This window comes from Neofelis nebulosa, chromosome 6 (assembly GCF_028018385.1).
Source record: "Neofelis nebulosa isolate mNeoNeb1 chromosome 6, mNeoNeb1.pri, whole genome shotgun sequence".
NCBI classification, from domain to species: Eukaryota; Metazoa; Chordata; class Mammalia; order Carnivora; family Felidae; genus Neofelis; species Neofelis nebulosa.
Window position 1 is genome coordinate 4,995,693 of NC_080787.1, and position 19,211 is coordinate 5,014,903.

The 19,211-nt window shown below is 51.4% G+C and overlaps 1 protein-coding gene, 1 long non-coding RNA gene and 1 other non-coding gene across 8 annotated transcripts; 1 reads left to right on the forward strand and 2 right to left on the reverse strand.

Annotated features, from left to right (window-relative positions):
* The first annotated feature begins 19 nt into the window (after positions 1-19).
* On the forward strand, positions 20-10,697 carry ZNF311 (zinc finger protein 311). Of its 4 annotated transcripts, none has more exons than XM_058732678.1 (7): positions 20-497; positions 911-1,194; positions 1,475-1,544; positions 5,542-5,618; positions 5,957-6,083; positions 6,441-6,545; positions 8,095-10,697. In XM_058732678.1, the coding sequence occupies exons 2-7, from the start codon at positions 1,186-1,188 to the stop codon at positions 9,477-9,479; spliced, it is 1,773 nt and encodes a 590-aa protein (XP_058588661.1). In that variant the 5' UTR covers positions 20-497; positions 911-1,185; the 3' UTR covers positions 9,480-10,697. The 4 variants fall into 4 exon arrangements, with proteins under 4 accessions (XP_058588661.1, XP_058588663.1, XP_058588662.1 ...); XM_058732680.1 differs by having other exon boundaries at positions 1,056-1,194; XM_058732679.1 differs by having other exon boundaries at positions 1,077-1,194.
* Positions 4,142-18,602, reverse strand: LOC131513577 (uncharacterized). 3 transcript variants are annotated; one of them, XR_009262652.1, is made up of 3 exons: positions 18,492-18,602; positions 6,532-6,663; positions 4,142-6,080 (listed from the first exon to the last, which is right to left on the reverse strand). It is a non-coding gene; the product is annotated as an uncharacterized LOC131513577 (long non-coding RNA). The 3 variants fall into 3 exon arrangements; XR_009262651.1 differs by having other exon boundaries at positions 4,142-5,658; positions 5,861-6,663; XR_009262650.1 differs by having other exon boundaries at positions 4,142-6,663.
* A 270-nt stretch (positions 18,603-18,872) lies between these two features.
* On the reverse strand, positions 18,873-18,954 carry TRNAL-AAG (transfer RNA leucine (anticodon AAG)). The gene has a single exon. It is a non-coding gene; the product is annotated as a tRNA-Leu (tRNA).
* Between the last annotated feature and the right edge of the window lie 257 nt (positions 18,955-19,211).

Consider the following 19,211-nt stretch of genomic DNA (forward strand, 5'->3'; position numbering starts at 1 on the left):
TTCCCACCAGCGAGTGGCGCTTCCTAGAAAGTCGCCGGAAGTGGTTCCGGAGGACCAGAAAGCGGAGTTAGCGCAGGTGCCCGGGTCTCTGGGCGCCCGGAGAGACCTGGGCGGGGAGAGTGGTGCCTCCACCCCGCGCGGGGCGGGGACGCAGCGGCGGGCTTTCGAGCCGCCCCAGGGGCGGCCCCAGGGTTGTGGCCGGGTCGGCGAGTCTCTCCCACACACACCTGCCCCGCCCCCCCCCGCCCCTGGCTCCTGTGACCACAGCCGCCCGGCGCTCGTCTTTGTCGCCCGCGCCCCTGCCTGTATTCACTCTCTGAGCCGCGGGCGCGGGTGTAGACGGGGATTCTGCGAGCACGGTGGGCAGAGCTCAGGTGTTAGCGGGGCACGTGGTGTGCGCATCCTAGCCCCGCGCGTCGCGGCGGGATGAAGAGCTGCTGAGCAGGCGAAGACGCAGCAAGTGCGGCGTCGGGATCCGGGGAGCACAGGGCCCCGGGGTGTGTCTTCTCGGGATACCTTGGGAAGCTGGGGGGCGGGGGGGAGAGGGGGGCGGAGCGCCAGTGCAAAGGCCCTGCGGTGGGAGAGGGTGGACCTGGGAGGGGAGTCGTGGGACCGTGTAGATTACACCAATTTGTGCGCCGCTGTGTATGAGTAAGGCGGACACTGGACACCAGGGGTTTTAGGCGGAGCGGAACTCAGCCGCCCAGGTTGTAGACAGGCCTCTCTGACTGCGGTACTGAGAAGAGACAGGCGGGAGACCCCGAGAGGCGATGCGGACCAGGCGGGAAGGGAGGAGGCTGGATTCCCGGGCACGCGACATCCCCAGCTGGCCTTCCCGTCCGAACCCTCAGTGGCTCCCCCTTTTTGCGGTGTTCAGCTTCCTCCCTGTCCCTTGCCCTCGAATACGCAGGGAAACAAGGTACGAGATGACAGCGAGGTCAGTGCTGCTGATAGGCCCCGAGACCAGGGCAGGTTTTGACGCATGAAGCGCAATAGCAGCTGCCCTGGGGGTCCGCGGGGGCCTCTGGCGGGCACCACCAACACGTGTGTCCCAGAAGGCCGCTGGCGTCCCCCAGGCCACGTCAAACCGTGACGTCCGGGCAAGGCCAGAACTGACGGCGGGAGCCTCGCCCAGCCAGCGAACGACCTGGCCAGCGGTGGAAGACCACAGAAAGCCAGGGAAGGATGCTGGGGGTGAGAAAAGGAGGGTCTGCAGCATGCGGGCGGGGGGCGGGGGGTAAGGTTTTCTGCTGTGAAGTATTGCGTTTCCTGGATGGCCTGGCGACCACCTAGGCTTTCCAGTAACAGACAGTAATGGGATGCCCTTTCTGTCTCTCCTCAGGGACGAGTCCCTGAATTCCTCGCCCCTCTTGATATTTCTGGGAGTTGACGTCCACGGACAAACCTTCATAGCTGGCCAGAGCTTTTTCCCCTCCCTCCTAACCTCCCGGAGTGTTTCTGTGCCTTGTGACAGGTGATGCTGTCAGATGGGAGTTCCGGACCACACCAGCGGGCCCCTGATGCCGAGCTCCTGCAGGAAGGAGGTGAGGCGCACAGGAGGCTGTGCCAGGAGCCCTGGCAGCTGAAACGGAGCAGGGGCATGGTGGGTAGGGTGCTTCCTGGGGCCTGGAAATCTCCTTATTGAGCATTTATTGGAAGCCTTCTATTTTTTTCTATACTAGGCTTGGATCCGTATTGAGAGAAACTAAATTATTCAGTTTCTGCCCTCATCTTAAATCAAATTTGGAAAAAATAATAAAAGACTCTACAAAGCCGGAGATGCCTGGGTGGCTCAGTCGGTTAAGTGTCCAACTCTTTTTTTTTTTTTAATTTTTTTGTTTTAACGTTTATTTATTTTTGAGACAGAGAGAGACAGAGCATGAACAGGGGAGGGGCAAAGAGAGAGAGGGAGACACAGAATCTGAAACGGGCTCCAGGCTCTGAGCCATCAGCACAGAGCCCGACGCGGGGCTCGAACTCACGGACGTGAGATCATGACCTGAGCCGAAGTCGGATGCTTAACCCACCAAGCCACCCAGGTGCCCCAAGTGTCCAGCTCTTGATTTCAGCTCAGGTCATGCGTGAGCTCATGGTTTGTGGGATCGAGCCCCACATCGGGCTCTGTGCTGACAGTACTATGGAGCCTGCTTGGGATTGACTCTTTCTCCCTCTCTCTCTGCCCCTCCCCTTCTGTCTCTGTCTCTCTCAAAATAAATAAACTTTTAAAAAAAGTTTTTTAAGGTACTTCAGAGCAGTTTATCAAGGAAATGGAATGCATTCAATCACTTGTTTTATGTACAACTTAACACATATGATAAATAGCATATATGTGTGCATAAAACTTAAATAATTCAGTAACTCCTACCCCACCCACCAGTTTTACCAACGTTTAAATTTTGAGTGTATGTAATTTTACTTCTGTAACCTTTTTGGAACCCTGAGATTTTAAAGGTATAGAATGAGTACCTGGAAACAACTGGCCAAGAAGGAGCAAAGGTCTTGTCGTGAAGCTTTGGGAAAATGCGAGGCTGGGTTTAGAAATGCTCTTTGATGGGACATGTGCAGAGGAAGGTGAACAAGACTGTATAGACGTGGCTGCTGGAAGTAAAACCCAGGGCCTGGCGTTTAGCAATTCTGGAGTCCTACAGGCAGACCCTGAATGGCACCGACTTTTGGACAGAGGATGAGGCACCAGGCACCTCAAAAGTAGGCTTTTAGTATTTATTATCTACAAGGAAAAAAAAAGTATGTTATTGGCACTTCCAAAGGAGAAATCCTGACATTTCTACTGTATAAGGAATCATAAATGAATCAGTCTCATCCCAGATACTATCTGTGCCCAGCTTTAACAAATAGTTTTGTTATGGACTGAACGTGTCCCCTCAAAATGCACATGTCCCTGAACCCCTGTGCAATGATATTGAGAGGTGGGTGGGGCCTTGGGAAGAAATGAGGTTTAGATAAAGTCATAAGGATGGCAATGAAGAGAGTAGTGTCCTTATACAAGGAGGGGCCCAGAACTCTGTCTCCCCCATGTGAGAGGAGAGGGACGGAAGCCAGGAGGGGCCGACACCTGGATCTGAACGTCCAGCCTCCAGAACTGAGAGAAGTGAGCCAGCCAGCCTGGGGTATTTTGTTAGGGCAGCCTGAGCTGACCAAGGTAGTTTCATGTCGTGAGCACACAGCCTGTGTCCCAGATTCATTTTTAACTTGAGGGCAGAAACTGACCTTTCAAAATCTAAAGCTAAAAAATAAAGCCTAAGAATCACTGTGGTGACCAGGGACTGGGGAGGGAGAGACACAGGCAGGTTGTGTGATGCATAGAGAGTTTAAGTTTTGCAGGATGAAAAAGTTGTGGAGATGACTCACATTGTGTGTTTTCAACACTGCTGAACCATACACTTAAGAATGCTTAAGATGGTAGGGGCGCCTGGGTGGCGCAGTCGGTTAAGCGTCCGACTTCAGCCAGGTCACGATCTCGCGGTCCGTGAGTTCGAGCCCCGCGTCAGGCTCTGGGCTGATGGCTCGGAGCCTGGAGCCTGTTTCCGATTCTGTGTCTCCCTCTCTCTCTGCCCCTCCCCCGTTCATGCTCTGTCTCTCTCTGTCCCAAAAATAAATTAAAAAAAAAACGTTGAAAAAAAAATTTTTAAAAAAAAAAGAATGCTTAAGATGGTAAATTTTGTCACATATTCTTTGCCACAGTTCAAAAAACTTTGGGGACACCTGGCTGGCCTAGTTGGTGGAGCACATGACTTGGTCTCAGGGTCGTGAGTTCAAGCCTCCCATGGGGCACGAAATCTACTTTTAAAAAAAAAATAGCATGATGAACACTTTTTTAAAAGAAGAACCACTATGACTTAATGACTTTCCCAATCTGTGAAGAAGATATAGTCAAAATCCAACGGGGACGTTTCCGGAGGGGACTTTGGGCTAAATAGGGCTGTGCTTTGTCAAAACTCAGCCAATGGCACACTTATGACTTGTGTATCTTACTGTATGTAAATTTATTCAAAAGCAAGAATGTAAACACATACTGAACCCCAGTTAATGATATGTGAGAGAAAGTGTTTTGGGGTAAAGTTGCTCATGTCTTCATTACTTTGAAACTCAGCAAAGACGAGTGGATTAGTAGAGACAGGGCTAGTTAGACAGAGGTTTATTGCAAACATTAATTGTGGAACATGAGTGGGGAGTATGTGGATGTTTACCAAATAGTTCTTTCAGCTTTTCTGTATATTTGAAAACATTCACAATAAAATGTGGATTGAGGGGCACCTGGGTGGCTCAGTCGGTTAAGTGTCTGACTCCAGCTCAGGTCATGATCTCACAGGTCATGGGTTTGAGCCCCAAGTCGGACTCTGTGCTGACAGCTCAGAGCCTAGAGCCTGCTTCAGATCCTCTCCGCCCCTCCCCCATTCACGTCCAATCTCTCTCTCTCTCAAAAATAAACATTAAAAAAAAGAAGAAAATAAATAAAATGTGGATTGAACAAAAAACCAAGCTGGGAGGTTACATTTTTGATGTCATGAGGATCCTTGCAGAGCAGACCTGCCTCTGCTGTGAGCCCAATGGGTGTGAGACCATGTGCGACCAACAGTCATAGAATGCGTGGGCTTGTAGGTGAGACATGGAACAAGAGAGCAGGACCCATGAGGACTGAGACACAGCCCAGGTCTAAACCAAAGAACAATGTTCTTGGGAAATTTCTCTGGGAAGAAACCAGTTTGCTCCTAAATTGAAGTTTTGGTAAAATTGGAATGAAATTTTGGGGACCTAAGTCCACAGGGTGATCCTAGAGTCTTATCAGTTGGTGACCAATCTCCCTGGTATCTTCTGAAAGAGACTGCTCAGACTCGGATTGGGGATGTGTTGAAGAACTTTCTAGAAAGGTTAGTCACTGCAAACACAAGCTAAGGAAAGGTGGAGCTGGTCCCTGAGGAGTGAATTAGGGCTCCCTAGCCAGCTATGTGGGCCGGCCGAGGTGGAGGGCCGAGGTGCCCTACGGGCTGCCCCAGACACCTGGACACCACATGCTGCATACGCTGCGTGCACTGCAGCACGGTGAGGGGACAGTGGCTCCGTGCCAGGAGCTAACGGGAGACTCAGAGTCGGGACACGTGCTGCTTCTCTAATAAGAACAAGGGAAAATGGCCCGAGGTAGGCCAGCTAGTAAGTTACCTAAAGGAACAAGCTGTGGGCCAATCCCCATCCATCCCCATCCCTAGTCCTTCTGGAGGAAGTGACCTCAACACTCAGATCCTGGAAGAAGGTCATCGAACCAGCCAGGAGTCAGTGATGTGGGCTTGGGGACAGGAGAGGTTATTCTAGGATGAAGAGCGACCACAGAAAACCACGTTGTAGGTGAGGGAGAGCAAGCATTTACCGTCAGCATGGCTGTGTGCCACGGCCTGCTGCCCAAACTGGAAACAGGCTGGAGAAATGAGGGGAAGGTGTGGTCTGAGACTTGCACGTTAGGGAAGAGGAGGAAAGCATGGGGTCTCGCCAATACCATGCCAAGTTGACTCATTTCTCTTCCCTCAGCCCTGCGGGCTCCTCAGCATCCTGCCTTTGCCAACGACAGAAGCCACGGAGACCGGCCAGGAGCAAATACCACACCGGTGAGTGGGGCCCAGGCGAGCTGAGGCCCCTCCATCCTTCCTGGAAATACAGTACCACGTCCTGAATACGGCCTCGTTTTCACTCGCTCCCTGACCCCCCCCCCCCCATCCAGGCATTCCACTCACAAGGAACATTTTGTTGGATGACACCATTCGTGGATTGTTCCCGGTCATGATTTTCGCTGTGCACAGCCTATTCCCCCTTCCACCGCAACCCCAAATATATGTGGAACAGTAACCACCTTTCATTTCTAGAAACCTCCTGAGAATCCTTTCTTCTGCGTCTGTTTCCTGGGGACTGGGGTTTCCTCCGGGTCAGCGGGAGCGTATCCTTGCAGGACGCGGTGACGTTTGAGGATGTGGCCGTGTGCTTCAGTAGTGGAGAGTGGCAGTGTCTGACCCGCGCCCAGAGGCACCTGTACACTGACGTGATGCTGGAGAACTATGGCAACATGCTGTCGGCTGGTGAGGACACCCCGTGCTTGGCTTAGTCCTTTTTCCTGTCCTTACTCTTTACTTGCTGTCTATTGACGTCTCCGGGCCTCCCAGTGAAAGTCAGAGCCCTCATTCTTGCCTCGCAGCCACAACGGGGAAAATACAACCAAGTGACTGCTTCCTGGGGTCTCCTCCTCTGCTCTTCTGAGCGTGACCTTTCTGAGGTCATCCCTACATGCTTGCTTACACCTTGGCAGACCCCCCCGAGTACACCCTTTTCTCCCCCCTGCTCACACTCTCCTCTGCAGTGTGAGCAGAAGGGTCAAGGCCGGGTGTTGGGACAGAGGTGATCTGCTATGCACACTGACTTCCCTTCTCCACGAGCAGGCCTTGCCTGCCCTAAGCCACCCCTCATCTCCCATCTGGAGCAAGGGGCCGTGCCCTGCGCTGAGGACCTGCAGGACTGGGGGTTCCTGACCTGCTCCTTCCCAGGTGAGTGACGGGGAAGCTCCAGTCACCAGCCGTGTGCCGTGTGACAGCTGGTTCTAGTACGTTCTTAGTGCTGCGTCATCCATCCTCACCCTCCTGGAGGAAGTCCACTTAGAAAACCCTAATGGAGAGAAAACAAACAGCAGCAAATCGGACAATTATCCTGTCATTGATTGCTTCCGTGCACCCTATCTAACAGGCCCCTTTGCGATGTGGTCCTCTGAAAAGCTCCAACAATTCGTCTCCCTTCTGTGGATCAGTTACTCCAGGGCCCAGCTTTCCTTCAGGACCTTCCCCGTGTTGGGCTTCTGACCCTTCCTTTCCCTGTCCCCCTCACGCTTCAGCTCTGAGCCCTGAGGTGGATGCACACAGTGCTCACCTGGGCGGTCCGGCCACAGACACATGCAACACCTCCCTTAGGTGTCGGGGCTAGGATTTCAGCCCAGGTGCTCCCACTCCAGAGCTGCAGGCTTCACCGCCCCCCCCCCATCTGTCTGGTTCACTGTGGAGCGCCCTGAATGGAGCTAGGATTTCAGGCTAGATGCTCCCACTCCAGAGCTGCAGGCTTCACCCCCGTCTGTCTGGTTCACTGTGGAGCGCCCCCGAACTACTTTATGCGGAGCAGTGGCGTGATAAGACCTTATTTTCTGAAAGAAGATTTTGGAAGCAGAGTAGAACACAGATGGTGGGGCTGCAGTGAGCAACCCGGAATGACCTGATGACCCGGCACTAGAAGTAGAGGGCACAGGTCAGGGCGGGGGTCATGGGAAGACTGACAGCAGGAAGAGTTAACCCCTGCTGGCTTCTGTAAACACACACCTACTATCGTACTACTCACACTACTCGTGCTACTTGGGCATGTCAGCCCCCTGTGGGTCTGCCTGCCTCTGTCCCTCCACCCCTCCCTCCCTGGCCCACTTTCCTTCCCAGTGGCTCAGTCCATGTGCCCACGCCTTCCCTCCCCTGAGCGGCTGGGGCTCTGGATAGAAGTGCGAGCCCAGAAGCTAGGGAGGAGTCCAGGGAGGAGTCCAGGGAGCGCTAGCCCAGAGTCCAGGGAGGAATCCAGGGAGCCGGGCCCAGACGCAAGGGAGGAGTCCAAGGAGCACGGTCCGGAGTCCAGAGAGCAGGCCAGGAGTCCAGGGAGCGCGGGCCCGGAGTCCAGGGAGGAGTCCAGGGAGCACGAGCCCGGAGTCCAGGGAGCGGGGGTCCGGCTTGGGTCGGCGCCGGCCCAGACCCCCCCTCCCCCGCCCTACCCCGCCAGCAGTCATACCGCAGACAGGCCCCACGGGGGTAACTTGTACAATGTCCGGGAGGGACAGGGTTGAAGGCTGCGTCTCCTGCCTGAGGTGGGCAGGCGTTTGGATTTGCCACTCGCTTCTCTGGAGAGTCTGGGGAGCGAGCAGGTGTGCAAGGATCTTCATCAGGTTTATTCAGTGTGAACAGCGCGGTACTTGGGAACCTGCCACTACCGAACCCGCCCCAGCCTTTGGCGATCAGATCACCCGGTCCTGACCCGGCTCCACTCGCCCCGGTGTTTGCTTCCTCTTTTCAGTGTCGGCGGACCACACGCGGCCTGAGAACGGGGACCGCCGCGGGCCGGAGGCGAAGCGTGTCCTGGAGCGCGGAGGGGTCTGGGTCCCGGAGCCTGGGTCCCCGAGGAGGTCGCCAGGAGCGGACGGGGGGACTGGCAGGCCCGCAGCGCGCAGCGCCCGCCCAGCCCAGGGGCCCCGGCCATGCGCCCAGTGCGGGAAGAGCTTCCGCGGCCGCTCGGACCTCGTCCTGCACCAGCGCGTGCACTCCGGGGAGAGGCCGCACGCGTGCGCCCAGTGCGGGAAGGCCTTCAGGACCGGCGGACAGCTGGCGGCGCACCTGCTCACGCACACCGGCCAGAAGCCTTTCGGCTGCGCGCAGTGCGGGAAGGCCTTCGGCAGCAGGGCGGCCGCGTGCCGGCACAGGAGGGAGCATGGCGGGGACAGGCCGCACGCGTGCGCGCAGTGCGGGAAGGCCTTCGGCAGCAGGGGCCGCCTGCGCCGGCACGGGCTGGTCCACAGCGCGGAGCGGCCGCACCGGTGCGGCGTGTGCGGGAAGGCCTTCGGCCTCAAGCACTGCCTGACCGCGCACGGCCGGACCCACACCGGGGAGAGGCCGTTCGGCTGCGCGCAGTGCGGGCGCGCCTTCCGCGGGAGCTCCGACCTGGCCAAGCACGCGCGCGTGCACTCAGCTGAGCGCCCGTATACATGCGGCCAGTGCGGCCGGGCCTTCCGCCGCCGCTCGGACCTCCGCAAGCACGCGGGGGTGCACGCGCGCGCGGGGCCGGCCGGGTCCCGGGGGGCCCCCGCCCCGGAGAAGCCCTTCCGGTGCGGCGAGTGCGGCAGGGCCTTCCGGCACGAGTGCCGGCGCCGCGCCCACGAGCGGGGACACCGCGGGGACAGGCCGTACCCGTGCGGGCTGTGCGGAAAGGCCTTCCAGGACCGGCACTGCCTCACCGTGCACCAGCGGGTCCACACCGGGGAGAAGCCGTTCGCCTGCCCCCAGTGCGGGAAGGCCTTCAGCGGCAAGTCCAACCTGACCGCCCACCAGCGGGTCCACACCGGGGAGAAGCCGTTCGCCTGCGACGTGTGCGGGAAGGCCTTCCCCCAGAGCTCCGTGCTCACCCAGCACAGGCGGATCCACACGGGCGAGAGGCCCTACCCCTGCAGCCAGTGCGGCCTAGCTTTCCGCCAGCGCGCGGCCCTGCTCGGGCACCAGCGCGTCCACACCGGCGAGAGGCCCTACGAGTGCGAGCAGTGTGGGAAAGCGTTCCGGGTGAGCGCCAATCTGACCGGACACAAGAAAAGAATCCACCCGGCGCGCAGAACCCACGAGCTGGACGGCACCTTGGGGGCAGCCCTCGCCCCAGGATCGGCCTCGCAGACCCTGTCGGTCGTCGGGGACTGACCACCAGCACCCGGGGTTCCGCGCACTGGTGCCTCCCGGTTCTCGGGCCCTTCCCTGACTGGGATCCCCAGAGCCCATCCTGACCCGGCTGCTCAGGGACTCACTTCCAGGGCGTTGCCCAGTAGCCCAAGGCTTTGCCGCGTCAACTCAACCACAGAACTGCCCTGTGGGATGAGGAAGCGAAGGCATGAAAAGAGGACACTCGCTCATGATCACTTCACCGGGCGGTTCTGCACCAACGCCCCCCCACCCCTCCACGCTCAGACTCGCCCGCACCACGTCTTAGATGCGAAGCCACAACTCAGCTCAGCACCCACCGTGTTCTACCTGATGAAACACTGACCATTTTTCAGCAAGGTTTTTCTGTGTTGTTTTAACTTAAGGGCTGAATGGTACTTCCCATGTGGGGTCAGGATGGGAAAGGAAGGCAGATTTAGAAATCTGACGTAAGCGGGATGCACTGTTCAAGTAACAGTTTACATGGGAAAGAGCACAAAGCCCATCTCACTTTCCTATAAATACATCAAGATGTCAACGTGTTCATTTCTTACAGATTTGCTATATTTATTTGTGTGATGGATGAAATGCTCTTTCAAGTGTCTTAGAAATTTGTGGCTATTTTTTCACATTTTTCAGTATCTCTTTATACTTTTGCCCTTCAAATGCCACAAGTACTTTCTACAAACAGAATTAAGACCCACGGTGAATAAGGCTGTCAGAGACTGAAAATCCTAGAAGATGCTCATGTCAACATAATTAGCATAATGACCATAACTGAGAATTAAATGTAGTTCTAAGTTCCTCAGCTCCTGGGGCGGGCAGGGAGAGGGGACAAGATGAGCAATGGGCTATCCAACATTTCTCAAAGGTGTTTTACACCTTAAAGTTTTCCAAGTGTATTTTTGAGAGAGACAGCGTGAGTGGGGGAGGGGCAGGGAGCGAGGGAGACAAAATCCCAAGCAGGCTCTGCACTGTCAGCACAGAGCCCAATGTGGGGCTCGAACCCAGGAAACCGTGAGATCATGACCTGAGCCGAAACCAAGAGTCCGACACCTAGGTGACTGAGCCACCCAGGCGCCCCTAAGTTTTTTAAAAGAATGACTTTAGGAAAGGCTGGCTAGGGGTGGCTTTTTTAATTAAAGACGTCTCAGTTTATGATATGCTAATATCTTTTCTAAACCTTGAAAGAACAATAAAAAAATTGCTTTCCAAAACTGACCACAGTCCTGTTTGAAGCATTTAGTGGGCTCCTGTATCACAGAAAACGTTTTGGGAAATGGTTACAGGTTATCTAATACTGAAGGACAAAGTGTCCAAGAGATGCAATTTTCTAGTAACAATATGGTTTATTTTTAAAAAGGATGGATTGAGGGGCGCCTGGGTGGCGCAGTCGGTTAAGCGTCCGACTTCAGCCAGGTCACGATCTCGCGGTCCGTGAGTTCGAGCCCCGCGTCGGGCTCTGGGCTGATGGCTCGGAGCCTGGAGCCTGTTTCCCATTCTGTGTCTCCCTCTCTCTCCGCCCCTCCCCCGTTCATGCTCTGTCTCTCTCTGTCCCAAAAATAAATAAAAAACGTTGAAAAAAAAAAAAATTAAAAAAAAAAAGGATGGATTGAAACATTGTTCCTTAGGTTCAGTTTCAACAAAAAATTTCTTTTTATTTGTGTGGCCATTTCTTACATAGTTTATTAGTGAAAGCCAAGATGAAAACATTAAAGACATAACTCAATGACATTGTCTCTATGGAGGAGAAAATTCTAGATACGTGGCTTCTGGGTGAGAAAACATGACCTAAGGACAGAATTCACGGTATGTCTGGAGCACTGGCAGTGGTTTTCCAATAATTTTTTTGAGTCTGAGGACCATTTGTTTGATGGTCAACAAATACCAGCAGCACTCTCCCCCACATGTGCACACATGTTGTACTTTAATGCTCGATGGCAAAATATCGTGCTTTCCTAGAAAATCTGAGGTTTTGTTTTTCACAGCAGGTACCTGCTCTTGGAAAATGCATATACATGTTCATAACATTTATGTCTGCACCCACACGCTACGGTGTACATTGGGATTTGGGGCTCAAAGTCCTCAGCCCAACTTGAGAACCTGATGGGGCAATCCTTCATCTCCCTTCTCCAATGAGTTTTAACAGAATCTGGCAACAGGACAAATCCCGTTTAAGTTCTGGACCGTCCTTGAGCGTGGACGTTTTGTGTTGTTGACTGGAGAGCTACATTTCAGACACCAGTTAACCACAGGGCATGGCCAGCCTGACAATCTGTTGTGAGAATTCAGAGGACTCTGTATTGATGAGCCCAAATAGAAGCCTTCTAGACTCACCCTCACCCATCCATCTTCAACATGACTATGTTTTCCTAGAATTCCGCTATGATCCTGACACCTGCTGGAAAGACTCTCAGTCCTGCAGTGAGAAGTTCCCATTACTGGCTTTAACTCCAGGAATCTCCTGGTGTTTCCTGAGCATCAAAATGAATATAGTGAAGAAACACTGAAGAAAGTTCAGATATTTTACCTTTGGGAAAAGTCTGTACATTTAAAAGAGGTCTGCCATAAGGTAGTAGGTTTGGCCTGAATGATGTGGAAGGAATTCAAAGGTGAACAGCATAGTTGAATAACAAAACATGTTAGTGTTAAAACCCTAAGATTCTTGTAAGCAATTCTGAGGAGTTACCAAAACTAGAGTTATTGATTTAGTTATAATTTACTTAAAAACTCACCAGGTAATAGTTTTTTTAACCTAATTACATTCTAAATGCAAAATCTGAGAAAAATTTCACACTAAACATTGATACAACGAGATTGTTTTCACTTGACCTTCACAAAGGAAGTAGAGAATGCCCACTTCACTCATTTTTCAAAAGGAGTAAGATACAGGTTTCAGATTTAAAATCACCCATGTACAGAAATGTCTTTCTGGGGGCGCCTGGGTGGCGCAGTCGGTTAAGCGTCCGACTTCAGCCAGGTCACGATCTCGCGGTCCGTGAGTTCGAGCCCCGCATCAGGCTCTGGGCTGATGGCTCGGAGCCTGGAGCCTGTTTCCGATTCTGTGTCTCCCTCTCTCTCTGCCCCTCCCCAGTTCATGCTCTGTCTCTCTCTGTCCCAAAAATAAAATAAAAAACGTTGAAAAAAAATTAAAAAAAAAGAAATGTCTTTCTGAAGCTTCTTTTTTTTTTTTTTTTTTTTTTTAGAGAGAGTGAGAATCTTAAGCAGGTTCCACATTGACATGGGGCTCAATCCCACAACCCTGGGATCACGACCTGAGTGAAAATCAAGAGTCAGATGTTCAATCAACTGAGCCTACTCCCAGGCACCCCCTCTTTCTGTAGCTTCTACGTGTGGGTGCGGTTCGATGCCCTGGGATCATTACAGAGCAATGTTAACCCACTTCTCACAAGATACTCTTTCAAAATTTTCAAGACAAATCAAACACTTCTTTTTCCACCAGACAAAATACCTGAAATTTTTTTAGTGCTTTCTCACGAAGTTTATTTTTAAATGTTCAGGAAACCTCAAAAGATTCCTGGAGTTCAAGCCAGGAAGCAGGGTTTCTCACTGCGGGACTGAGAGTCAGCAAAGGATCTTTCAAGCAGGTGGCAGGACCCTAGCAGAATTCTAGGAAGACACAGTCACGCTGAAGAGGGGTTTGGAAGGGTTAGGGTCTGGAAGTCTTAGCCTCCCCTTCTGTTCCATTGGTCGACTGCCTATCCTTACACCAATGCCAAACTGGTTAATTACCATAGCTTTATAATATCTTTTCATCTCGTAGACGAAGTCCTATTTCTTTTTCTTCAAGACTGATTTGACTGTTCTTGGCCAAGATTATACTTGTTCATGCATTGGAAGACTCAGTGTTATTAAAATGTCAGTTCCCAAAATTGACCAACATATTCACTGCAACCTAAATAAAAATCCCAAGAGTGCATTTTTGTGGAAAATGGCAAACTGATTCTATAATTTATATTGCAATGTAATTCTCAGCCAAGAATTTGCCTTATGAAAGGCAAATTTTTATCCTTTTACAAGTAAATTTTGGATAATATTTGTATACCCTCAGGTCAAGAAAAGATTTCTCAAACAAGACACCAAAAAGGTTACTTTTAAACAAAAATTTCTGATAAATTCAACTAGATTAAAATGAATTTCTTTCATCAAATTCACCATAAGGGAAAGGAAAGTACAATTTTCTCATGAATTGAAAAAACATTTTGAACTCACATACTTGGGCAAATAATTGTCATCCAAAATATTTTAGGGTTAGTCACATGAACTGCCATATTTAGAGGTTGAATAGTGGCAGTTTAATATGGTTTGACCTTATATAAAAACTCCTTTAAATCAATAAGCAAAAGGCAACCTCAAAACAGGCAGAAGGCACACAGAAGTGTTTCACAGGAAACAGAGTGATGACCACACACAAAGGGTGTCAGTCTCGTAACCAGGGACTCTGAGCACAGTGACGGCTGTGAGACTCCGCTAGGTTGAGAAAGATAAAACGGACCTGACCAAGTTTTGGCAAGGACGCGGAGTTGTGGTACTCACTGGCCGCGCTGAAAACTGATGCAGGCACACTGGGAAACAAGCAGGCTCTCCTGTAAAGCTGAACCATGCCCTACAACTCTGTGGTTCCATTCCTAGGAACGCGCCCCGAGAGGGTCCTGCGCGTACGCACCGAGAGCCACGTGCAAGGATCTTCACAGCACATCTGCTCATAGTAGCAAAACCCCGGGAGCAACCCAGTGTTCACCAACAGTAAGTAGGAAAACAAACGTTGCCAGATTTAAATAATGAGTACGTCACAGAGGTGAACGTGCCCACGAACATGGGTAGAGAGCGGACGTTCTTGTCGAACGGGAAAGGCAAGTCCCATAAGACAACGTGCAGTTTGGTACCATTTTCACAAGGTTCAAAAACATGGAAAACAAAATAATACCCTGATTAGTGATCTATTCATAAGTGTAGATTGTTTGTTTAAGTAAAGGAATGATAAGGAGTCAGTGACAAAAGGAATCAGTGATAGGGTAAGAGAGAGGTTCATAGTTGGTGTGAACATCTTAGTAATGTTCTAGCCCGGGCCGGTCCGACAGAGACAACGTGCCAGATCTGTGCTCGCATTCCTAAAACTTACAGTTGACAAATAAATTCACAAAGCCAAGTTGTCCCAAACATACTTAAAAGTTTTCCAGTAACAGAATGCAGAATTTTCTTTTAAATTTAACTTTTAAATAGTTAGAATTAAAAATTCAGTTCCTCAGTCACACTAGCCACATTTGAAGTGCTCCATAGCCATAGGTGGCCAGTTGATACTGTGTTGGATGGTTCAATTCTAGATTTTGAGTGACAAGTTCAAAAGTGCTCACTTTTGGGGCGCCTGGGTGGCTCAGTCGGTTAAGCGTCCGACTTCAGCTCAGGTCACGATCTCGCGGTCCGTGAGTTGGAGCCCCGCGTCGGGCTCTGGGCTGATGGCTCAGAGCCTGGAGCCTGCTTCCGATTCTGTGTCTCCCTCTCTCTGCCCCTCCCCCATTCATGCTCTGTCTCTCTCTCTCTCTGTATCAAAAATAAATAAGCGTTAAAAAAATTAAAAACAAAAAAACAAAAGTGCTCATTTTAATATTGCACTTCAAAATGTTTATACTTGGATATCTTTTCTAATGTATAAAATATAATAAAAAGAAAGCACAAAAACCTAGAGGAGCAGTCTGGGGATCCCAGTTTGTAGAAGTTCCAAAAGAACAATAAAAACAGACAGGAAATTATCAACATAATCATGTAAGAAAATTAGTTCCTAGAGAGAAAGCCCTGCCTAGCACACAATTCAGTGAACGGCAAAACATCTACACCAAACACACCAATGAGAAATCACAAAATCCTGTGCATAAAAGAAAGACTTCCAGAGTTTTCAGGCAGGAAAAAAAAAGTCAAATACAAAGGACAAGAAAATAAATTAGCTTGGGAATAAACAAGAGTAGCACTTGAAGATGACAGACCATAGAGCAATGCCTTCAAAATCCTAATGGAACATGTTTTTAACTTCAATTTCTATACTCAAAGGATTAATCCACTAGGAGGTAAAATAGGTATCTTAAAGACAGGAAAGGTCTCAAAGACTTTACCTCACATGCTTATTTTATCATACACTCCACCCAAACAAATCAATAAAATAAATCCATCAATCAAATAAATAAATATCCAAAAAGCAAACTTTGCAAAAGGAAGCAGCCAAGGCAAACCACTGACCCCGGCAGCAGCCGATCCAGATCAGCGAGGCAGAGAAGGCTAAGAGAAAGATCTCCAGGGAAAAATAATAACTGATGCATTGGCTACTTGGGAAAGAGTATTTAGGAGTGTCACTGTTATTTTGAAGAATTAGGGGGAAATATCCAATAGTGGCAGGAAACGAATCAGGTGAAAACATAAGGTAACTAACAAATCCAGTATGATCAAATTGCACGAGATGGCAAATATCAGCTATCTCATCGATGGCATCATCATTTCATACCTGTTTCAGTAGGAGAAAGTGCACAGTACAGAGAGGAAGAAAGACAGAAATCAGCTGTGGGATAGGTGCACAAATTCCAAAGCAGGAAGAAAAGACAAGTGTTTAAAAGGACAAGGATGGAAACAGCAATAGGAGGTTGGGCTGACCCCTGATCTACTCCTCACATCTGGGTCCTTTTGCAGAACTGTAATCCCTGGATTTGAACTGCAGCTTGTACTTATGTGGTACAATCTAAACACTAACATGTAAAAGTGAAAGGACTAATTTCTCTTTTCTCTGCCGGTTGACAACATGCATCTATCAAGTCTGACAAAGACACAGATTAGCCTGTCGGAGCATCAAGGGTGCTGGCAGAGCACAAGAGATGTAAGAGATGTCAGTTGGGCAAAACTTTACCTCCACTCTCTCGGGATCCTTACCTGGCCCGACATGGGGCAGGAACAAGAGAAGAACACACAAACTGACCTCATGTAAGTTTTACACAACACATGAACCCTCCTAAGGAAATGAATATCCAACCAGTGGCAAAACTGAAATGCCTTTACATTAGGTTGAACAGAGAAGCAATTGTGGAAAGGAAACTAAAATAGGTGAGGCTAAAGGAAAAATTATTTTAAGGAGGTCTGTGCAGAATTCTCTCAACTTCAGCCTCCTGCCCTCCATGATAAGAATGCTACTTTTGTGTTGGGATATAGGGTGGACATCTTCCACATACGGGTTTTATCTGCTTTCCAGAAGAAAAAAGAGAGGGTCAGAACACCCTTCTTGCAGCTGTATTTGTAAGTGCCTTTAGCTCAAAATAATTCTTATGGCAAAGAATTATTCTACCACCCTACAGAGGCAAAGGACATTTTATTTCTCACCGTAACAGCAAGAGCCAGGCTCTCAGCCTCTACAGATTCCTCAAGCACCAGCTCCCACAGGGGTGACTCAGATGGGCTGAGATGGATGCCTGCACACACAGTGGGTAGCCACCCTGAGCACAGGGAGCTCAGTATGAACGTCTATCCTTTGCGCCAGATGGAGACACTATCTCTATCTTCCCAGGCCGTTCTTTATATGAGTATCCTTGAAAGACAGTGCAGGAGAGAGGGCAGTTACTGCTCTGGGGGATAATAAGAAATATATAATTGGTCTTTGTCCCCATTTCCTGACATAGCTCCTAAGTCCCTTGGAATTTCCTGGGTGCCAGGAGCCTCTTTTGTTCTAACAAGGCCGTGTTGGTAGGTTTCAGAATGGGACTAGTCGCTAGAAAGACCAAGCCATAGTTAGAAGCCTAGAACTTTCAGCCCCAACCCCCGTCCCCAAGCTTTCCGGGAGGGGAGAGGGGCTAGGGATTATAATCCATCATCCCTACGTGATGAAACCTTCATAAAAACTCCTAAATGACAGAATTAGGAGGAATTCCCAGCTGATGAAGGCCTGGAGGTGCTGGGAAGTGCCCCACCTGGCGAGGGCAGGGCAGCTCCGGATCCCCCCACCCCCTGCCCACCTTGCCCTGTGCATCTCTTCCACTTGGCTGTTTCTAACTTACAGTTGTTTATAACAAACCAGTAAATTAAAGTCAGATGTGGGCCTGAGTTCTGAGCCATTTGAGCAAATTATCAAACCTGAGGAGGGAGTCTCGGGAACCCCCGATTTGTAGCTGGTCAGTCAGCTAGAAGGGAGGTCTGCGACCTGCAAATGGCATCTAAAGCAGGGTACAGTCTTGTGGGCCTTATGGGTGTCTGCAGAAAATCGGAGAATTGGTTGCTGGGGAGTGAAATCGGTACAGATACAATGCACGCAGAAACGGAGAGTCTGGTGAAAAACTGCTTCTTGTCCCAGCAGTAGCCACTGGGAACAGTGTGGTGTGTGTCCTTCCATCCAGCCTGAGCCCCTGCTATTCTCTAACTTCTCTGTTGTCCTAAATCCGGAACTTCAAAGTCCACACGCGAACTCTCTTTGTAGGTAGACATGTTACCATATTTTCGTAATAACTTATGTAATGCTTGTGAACCCCACTGGACTCTAAGCTTCATGGTGGAGGTGGAGGTTCTCTGAGCTCTTCTCCATATCCCCTCCCTAATAGTAACCCTGTAGCTGATAGGAGGCAGAGGGAGGCCAGGGAAGGCATCCAGGAGAAAACAGCTTCCACACTAAGGACTAGAAGATGAAAAAGAGGTCTGTGTGCATAAGATCTGCTCAGAGCAGGGAGCCCCCAAGCGGCAGCGACGTGCGGCGCAGCTGAGCAGAAGCAGAAAAGCACGCAGAGGGGAGGGGATCGCCTCTAGAAGTAGCACTCGGCGCTGGATGGCACACGCCGCAGGGGGGCACTCGGCGATGGGGGCACCCGGCACTGGGGGTACCGGACGCTGGGGGGCACCTGCGGCTGCGGGGTACTCGCCACTAGGGAGCACCCGAAGCTGGGCGGTACCCGACGCTGGGACGCACCGGACGCTAGGGGGCACCTGGCGCTGGGGAGCACCAGGAGCTGGGAGGCACCCGGCGCTGGGACACACCTGTCGCCGGATCGCACCTGGCGCTGGCGGGCGTGTCCGCAGTCATGGGACCAGTACCCCCTCCGCGGCGGTCTCTTGTCGGATCTGCACAGGGTTCCAGACACGAGACAGGCCGCTGCCGGGGCCTCAGGAAGATCCGGGGCCATTCTGGACACATCTTATTCCTTCACAGGCGTCGGAGGATGTGCCTGGAGATACAAAGGGATGCCGGAGTCTGTCGTACGGTCCTTCGTTCGTACTGAGGACCGCGAGAACAAAAGCACCTCCTGGCCGGGCTGCGGCTGTATCCGGAGCAAACACGAGGCAAAGGAGGAGAAAAAGGGGCCTGTCTCAGGATGTGGGGACGGTCCACACTGCGCGTGAAGAAAGAAAAAGAAGCTCTGGCAGCGGTGGGATTCGAACCCACGCCCCCGAAGAGACTGGAGCCTTAATCCAGCGCCTTAGACCGCTCGGCCACGCTACCACTTCCGGCGCAGATGCTCCTTCCCGGCCCCCTAGAGACGTGAACAGCAGCCGCCGGAGACTTCCGCCTCGCTAGGCCTCCGCCCTCTAACCGGCAGCCCGCCTCCCTCACTGGGGGCGGGGACCAGGCAGTCCCTGAGGAGCCGGGCGGCGGTGGCGTAGCAGTCTCTGTGTCGTCACAGAGCAGATCGGCTGCTAAACTGCGCCGCGTCTGCTCTGCGCAGGCGCGGGGCTGCCATGACCCGCACCTTTGACGAA